Below are 8,007 nucleotides of genomic sequence, written 5' to 3'. Positions count from 1 at the left end.
TATTCCAGAAAAAGAGTCCGGCGCGCAGAGTCGAACGTGGGACCTCTGAAGTGTGAGCGCGAGGTTTTAACTACTGAGGAAGGAGCACCTCCTTTAACGTTAGAACGGCAAGCTAACGGCAGGCTATTTATATTGATACATAACAGCCGCTAAACATGGCTGCATGAAAGAGGAGGACGAAGTGAGTTTTCGTTTGATGCTAGTCTGGCGCCATCTTGCTCGTCGAGTTCTGTGCGCTGTAAATAGGTCATTCAACAAGTTACTCGTAACATTAATGGTGGAGGTGGACGAGCCCCGTACCTCGATGGAGACGCGCAGTGGTCGCACCATCGGCGACCTTTCGACTGCTTCGACAGCTGCTACTTCCTTTACGCTGCCCTCATCAGTCCAAGCCACCACTTACCTCACACTCCCGCACCTCCGGGATCCCGGCACTTTCTCCGGTGATGGTACGATCGATCTTGACACTTGGCTGAAGCAGTACGAGCGCGTCAGTCCTACTCACCGCTGGGATCCCACGCTCATGCTCGCCAACGTGCTTTTCTACCTAGACGGCACTTCCCGAACATGGTTTAAAAGCCACGAAGCCGACATAACGAGCTGGGATCTCTTCAAAGAAAAGATACGTGACCTGTTTGTCGATTCATCTGGTCGTCAGCTCACTGCGAAGAAGACTCTTGCCACACGGGGCCAGTCTTTTACCGAATCGTACGTCTCCTACATTCTTGACGTCTTGGCCCTTTGTTCCAAGGCCGACCAGTGCATGTCGGAAGATGAAAAGGTTAACCACGTCTTGAAAGGCATTGCTGACGATGCTTTCAACCTGCTGGTTTTTAACAACGTCTCGAGCATCGACACAATCCTTAAAGAATGCCGACGTCTCGAACAAGCTAAAGCCCACCGCGTAGCCCAAAGCATCGTGTGCCTTCCGAACACAGCGGCCACTTCTTCGTGTGACGACGCCTTCCAACAGGCCCCTCTATGCGACAACCTTACACGCATCATTCGTCCAGAGGTCGAGGCAGCTCAACCGGTAGCCACGCCACTACCGACGCCTGCGCCTGAATTCCCCGACCACGATCTCTTTAATACAAGTGGTCGTTCGTCAAGAGCTATCGAATGTCGGCCTACATCCTGTTCCTACCGTATACTCTGCTGAGCCTTCTTATCGTACCCCTTCTGCGCCTCGCATACAACGCAATCCGTCCGAATGGCGTACTCTTGATGACAGGCCCATATGTTTTAACTGTCGACGCGTTGGTCATATTGCTCGTCACTGCCGCAGCCGCTGGGCTCCACCATCCAATTATACACCTCAGTTTCACGCCACTTCTGCTCGCCAGCCGTCCCCATCACTTTCTCCATCAACGCCGACCACATTTTCCGCTCCTACAGCACCTCTGAGCAGACCTCGCTACGACCGGTCACCGTCTCCTGCTCGTCGTCAGTCCCGGTCGCCCCCACAACGCCGTGCTGCCTCCCCGACCTATTCGCAGCACCTCCGACTGGAAAACTAGGCCGTGCAGCTTCTGGAGGTGGAACTGCGTTGACGACCTTCGTAAAAAATCCTCGATTACCGTTAACAACGAACCGGAACTTTTTGTACGTTACTGTCGACAATGTTCCTGTCAGTGCATTGATAGATACTGGCGCACATGTGTCCATTATGAGTGCTAACCTTTGCCGCCGACTTAGAAAAGTTGTCACGCCCGCCTTCAACCGAGCTGTACGAGTCGCCGATGGAGGAACTGCCGCAATTCTTGGCATGTGCTCTGCGCGAGTGTCTATTGGGAAGAGAAGCACTGTCATTCTTTTCGCCGTTATTGAACATTGCCCTCATGAACTCATTCTCGGTATGGATTTTCTAGCCACGCACTCTGCCCTCATAGACTGTTCAGCTGGCTCTCTCCATCTCGATTTACCCCTCTTTTCCGACCCGCCTAGCCCACCGCAAACCAGCCTCTGCTGCATTGATTTCATGCGCCTCCCTCCTAACTCTGTCACACATGTCGACTTATCCTGCACGCCGCCAGTACCTGATGGTGATGACATGGCCGCCCCGATTCCTGCCGGGATGCTTACGCATGGGGTTGGTGTGCCGCATATGATTCTGACGATTCAAAGAAACCGCACCTTCATTCCACTGGTCAACTTTTCACTCACCACCCAAGTTCTGCCACAGGGTATCTCCCTGGCCAAAATTACCGCTCTCAAAGATGACCATGTCGAGCCCTTCAGAGTTGACTATTGCTGCAGCTCAGTCAGTGGTTCCAATCCATCACGTTCTTGGGGCGCCGACATCGAACGAATGGTGTCATCGGACCTCACGTCTGAGCAAGCTGCAGCGCTTTGCCACGTTCTTTAGGGCTATCGTAGCACTTTCGACTTTGCCAGCAACTCTTTAGGCCAAACGACCATTGTCACCCATTGCATAAATACTGGCCATGCAACTCCCGTTCATTGACGCCCCTACCGTGTGTCTGCGTCGGAGCGTGCAATATTACAACATGAAGTCAGCAAAATGCTTGCGAAAAACATTATCGAGCCTTCGTGCATCCCCTGGGCTTCTCCAGTCGTCCTTGTTAAAAAGAAAGATGGAACATGGCGCTTTTGTGTCGATTACCGTCACCTTAACCAAATTACCAAAAAAGACGTTTATCCTTTACCTCGCATCGACGACGCCGTCGACTGCCTGTACGGTGCCACTTATTTTTCAACTATAGACCTTCGGTCGGGGTACTGGCAGATAGCCGTCGACGAGATGGACCGCGAGAAGACCGCATTCATCACTCCTGATGGTCTTTATCAGTTTAAGGTGATGCCCTTTGGTCTCTGCAATGCACCAGCCACATTTTAAAGAATGATGGACTCATTGTTCCAAGGGTTGAAATGGTCCACCTGCTTGTGTTACCTTGACGATGTTATTGTCTTTTCGCCCACATTCGACTTGCATCTTGATCGTTTGTCAGCTATTCTGGACGTTTTTCGTCGAGCCGGACTCCAGCTTAAGGCCTCCAAGTGCCGCTTCGCTCATCGTCAAATTTCCGTGCTCGGTCACCTTGTCGATGCCCGAGGCGTGCGTCCAGACCCAGAGAAAATTTGTGTAGTCACTAACTTTCCCGTTCCGAGGACCACAAAGGATGTCCGCAGTTTTGTGGGGTTGTGCTCGTATATCAACCGCTTTGTTAAGGACTTTGCGACCATTGCACACCCACTCACAGACCTCTTGAAGAAAGATGCCTCGTTTACCTGGGGCCATGATCAAGCGTCATCGTTTTCGCAACTTACGACACTGCTTACAACGCCACCAATCTCGGCTCACTTTGATCCATTAGCCCCAATCGAGGCTCACACGAACGCCAGTGGACACGGCATAGGAGCTGTGCTATTGCAGCAACAACGGGGACACGACCGTGTTATAGCCTACACAAGTCGACTGCTATCTCCAGCCGAGCGCAACTATTCCATCACGGAGCGCGAGTGCCTCGCCCTTGTATGGGAAGTCGCCAAGTTTCGTCCATACCTGTACGAGCGCTCATTCCGTGTTGTCACGGGTCATCACGCGCTCTGCTGGCTAGCCTCCCTGAAGGACCCCACGGGACGTCTCGCTCGTTGGGCTCTACGCCTTCAAGAGTACACGTTCTCTGTAATGTACAAAACAGGGCGATTACATCAGGATGCGGATTGTTTATCCCGCTACCCTGTTGACGAAACAACCGATACTGACGATATCACGGACGTTTTTTCCGTGTCGCAGCTGTTGAACATTGGCGGAGAGCAACGTCGGGATGATTCTTTCGAGCCATCAATAACAAACTGGAGTCAACGCCTCGTGACCCGTCCCTACGAATGTTTTTGGTGAAAGACGGGATCCTATATATATCACCGTAACCTTGATTCCTTCAGATCAGACTTACTTCCTGTCATCCCAGCGCACCTGCGTTCCACTGTCCTGCATCAACTTCATGACGCTCCCATGATGGGCCATTCGGGCGTGTCTCGCACATACGATCGGGTACGACGTCGGTTTTTTTGGCCTGGACTTACTCGCTCTGTTCGATGCTATGTCGCCACTTGTGAGCCCTGTCAGCGTCGTAAAACGCCGTCTGCCCTCCCGGCCGGCTACCTTCAGCCGATCGACGTTCCCAACGAGCCTTTCTTTCGAGTTGGTCTCGACCTGTTGGGTCCTTTTCCACTCTCCTCAACCAGAAATAAATGGATTGCTGTAGCCACAGACTACGCGACGCGGTACGCAATCACACGAGCACTCCCGACTAGCTGCGCTACCGACGTTGCGGACTTTCTGCTGTACGACACAACATTAGTGCACGGTGCTCCCCGTCAACTTCTCACCGACTGTGGCCGCACGTTCTTATCAGCTGTCGTTCATGCAATCCTGAGGTCTTGCCATACCAAGCACAAATTTACTACTTCGTACCATCCCTAGTCAAATGGCCTCACGGAGCGCCTTAACAGGACCCTAACCGATATGCTTGCCAAATACGTTGCGCCAGACCACCATGATTGGGACATTCATTTGCCGTATGTGACGTTCGCCTACAATTCATCTCGTCACAACACTGCCGGCTATTCACCTTTCTATCTACTATATGGCCGGGACCCAACTATATCCTTAGACACTTTACTACCTGCGGCCACTGAATATGCTGGGGAAGCCATTGCCCACGCCGACCACGCGCGCCAAGTCGCCCGTAACCGTCTACAGGCTTCACAGGCGCGCCAACAACAGCTCTACAATTCTCACCATAGGGACGTGCACTTTTCTGCGGGTTCTCTCATGCTCCTCTGGTCACCTACTTGGCGTGTGGGACTGTCTGAAAAACTGTTGTCACCCTACACTGGACCATTCCGTATCGTTCGCCAAGTGACAGACGTCACGTACGAGATTGCTCCAACCGATCCAACAAAGTCATCGTCAGCTCCGAGCGACACCGTTCACGTGGCTCGGCTAAAGCACTATTACTCCCCTTCAACATCATCTGCATAAATTTAGCACCAGGACGGTGCTTCTACCGCAGGGGGTTATGGTACATAACAGCCGCTAAACACGGCTGCATGAAAGAGGAGGACGAAGTGAGTTTTCGTTTGATGCTGGTCTGGCACCATCTTGCTCGTCGAGTTCTGTGCGCTGTAAATAGATAATTAAACAAGTTACTCGTAACAATATTAACCACTTACCGCTCGTCACGGAAGTATCGGGGGAACTATCCTGTTTTCAGCATTACCAGCAAAATGGTGCAATAAGAGTAAGAGTGCGTCGTCGCATCGTCACGACGCAGCGGCGCGCGCTCTGATCTCTTACGCGTACTTTGCCCCACGGAGAGCAGGGGGGTGAACGCTCACTCGCGCGCCCTTAACTCGTCGGGGTGTAGATTGTACGTCTTGGCTGGCCTTTGGCTTTCACTGGAACAATTCTGCTGTAGTTACGAGGCGCACAAAGGTCACTGCAATTATCGCACAGTCTCTGTTCGCAAGAAGAGCGCGCTTTTCAGACACTGCGAAGTATCAACTGAGACGCCTATTTGTGTTCGTCTGCACTGTGAGTACAATTAGTGCGTCATTTATGCGTGAGAAAGGCGGGGCACGTTTCGATCTGCTTGCCATAATACGCGTGACCTTCCCATTTGTCGCGATCGCGTCAATCGCTTCGCCTTTGTGGCAAAGCTGACTTTTTATATTTTATTTGGAAGGTTCAAACGCAGTCAGATGGTTCAAGCGAAATAGTTTGACACTACACATGTCATACTAAATGTCTAAGAATAGAACTATACCAACCTTATGGTGGAAAATAATTGGGTAAATAATTAGAAGATTGGTGATGTTAGTAATAAGTTACTTACCCTACAGAAAACGCAGTTGTGAAAACAAAATTGGATTCTGAAAGCCCAATATCTATCGTGCTGCATCAATGGAGACTAGCAGAGGTGTGCTTACCTCTTGCATATTGGAACGAAACCACCGCAAGAGCTCGGGAGGATAATCGACACAAACCACTTTCCGGGTAGCGCCACCAAGGCGGTCGCCGAAATTCTCGCACGTTGAACTCGCAAATTCACAAGTGTGAAATAGTGGCAAATGGTCACTTTTTTTCGAAAAGCGGCGCTTCTGGCTTGCTGCTACAATTTGCGAAATTTCAGTCATGCGAATGCAAAATCGAGCAGCCGGACACTAATTCTACTCAGCCGCTGTGTCAGGATGAGCTACCATTTCCAACTATTTGCAACAAGCCGCTTAACGAATTAGGCATGTTAAAATATTTGCAGCTCCCTATGGGACACTACTACGAGAGTCGTTGGTGCGAATGAGCCCTGAGAGTGGACTAACACTACGAGCCCCAGACCGAACAATCCACGACTGCCTGGCCTCGAAAGCGACTAAACGCCGCCGTTAAAATTCGTTTTTGCGTTTTTTATCATGCCACCTGATAGCGTCTATATCGGCCAAAACTTGCGCTTTTCGTACTTCGCCGACAAAGGTACATGTTTATCAGCGCATCTTGGCGGCATCAGCACGTTTCTCTGGTGATATAAGGTCCCACTTTTTGGACGCGCCTGCGTGTCACTCAGGACATCCTTGACGGCTCCATGAAGGCACTCGTGTTCTTGGCGATCTGCGGTGCTGCCTACAGTGAGTTTCATGAATGTCGCAGCGTTTTATAGGTGCGTTCCCTTAAGAACACGCCTTTAACACACGGGTCCTGGAAATTGTAGAAATTTCAATCCTTCAAAACTGTGATAATTAATTCGTATGCATTTCTTCGTTTGTATGATCATGGAAGCGGGAACGTGGAATATTTCAAGGGGCTTCTTCATTTACCAGATACTCATATTTCCCACAAACAAAATCAAGGAATCCATAAGGGATACTTTCGCCCAAATATTGCAATTCAAAGGTTGCGGTTGTGGGCCACGAGGATGGCGAAAAGGTTTTTCTGTTCATTTTAATCACTTCTATTTATACAGTAATTAGTATACACAACAGTAAAAAAGCTACAGTTACTGTTGGTTGCGCCTGACATGCGTGTGCTGGCTTCGAGCAACAACTGCCATCCGACAAGAATTGTGAAACGTATCTGGTTTCCAAGTTGCTAACATGTCTCCTCGCTCATTACTTAATAACTGATATAAAGGCGGCCAAATGTCACGCAGGGCCTGTATAGCGAAAATATGTTTATGGCTTGACTCTTTTTTTTTCATTTGTTGTTACCCCTTAGATGTAACCACCGAGTCACATCTAGGGGGTAAGAGTGCCTTTCCAAATACATAGGCAGCATGAAAAGAAATACCATTATCATAATTTAACATAAAATAAGTATACAATGCTGATTCACTTCTAGTAATTTGTCTTTTCATTTGAATAAAATTTGTGTTGACCCTGCAAGAATATTTTTGCCGCTTCTGTCACCGTGAGGTTTTGTATAAAGCCAATATCAATAACACTGGCCCCCTGCTTTCATGTTCTATGAGTAAGTGAAAGCACGCTAGAGCTGGCGACTGTCACGCTTCATGTGGACGGGAAATGTTCCGGCCTTTCATTTGCACGATAAGCTTATGGAGGAGTGGCATTTGATATTGTCACGATTATTAGCCGTAACCGCAACAGAGGAGAAAGAAGCCAGCATCACGAGTGGCAGTCTGTGGCGTTTTTCGAGGAAGACGAGGTTGGGCGTCCACTTCCGTGGAATGAGAACAGAGCAATAATAATTCGCTTTCGTTATGCGCAGCTCCTACAACTTCTCATACCTCTCGCGCCATCACGACGTTGCAATCTTTAGTTCCGTCTCAGCTGCAGTACCTGAAGTTAATATAGGTACCAGGTCACTGTGCATTGACATTAAATGAAATGGCCGACGCCTTAGCCCGCTCATCGCTAGATCTCCCAATAATTTCTCCCTATAAGGTTCTCCCGGTGATAGGATACCTCACCGCAATCAGGTTTAGAACATTAGCTGTCCACACAGATAGGGCGGAAGCAACAACCACGTGG

General features: G+C 49.8%; 1 protein-coding gene across 5 annotated transcripts in view; it reads left to right on the top strand.

The window, feature by feature from the left end:
* Positions 1–6,514: 6,514 nt before the first annotated feature.
* Positions 6,515–8,007, top strand: part of LOC142765555 (thrombin inhibitor hemalin-like) — an 18,693-nt gene continuing 17,200 nt past the window's right edge. For 3 of the 5 annotated variants that reach the window (XM_075866714.1, XM_075866713.1, XM_075866710.1), the window contains exon 1: positions 6,515–6,648. In XM_075866714.1, coding sequence (XP_075722829.1) covers positions 6,606–6,648 — 43 coding nt within the window. In that variant the 5' untranslated portion in view covers positions 6,515–6,605. Of the gene's footprint in view, positions 6,681–8,007 lie in introns of all 5 variants that reach the window. The other 2 variants (XM_075866711.1, XM_075866712.1) reach the window with 2 other exon arrangements.

This window comes from Rhipicephalus microplus, chromosome 6, assembly GCF_043290135.1.
Source record: "Rhipicephalus microplus isolate Deutch F79 chromosome 6, USDA_Rmic, whole genome shotgun sequence".
Lineage (NCBI taxonomy): Eukaryota > Metazoa > Arthropoda > Arachnida > Ixodida > Ixodidae > Rhipicephalus > Rhipicephalus microplus.
This window is presented reverse-complemented; position numbering and strand designations above follow the sequence as displayed.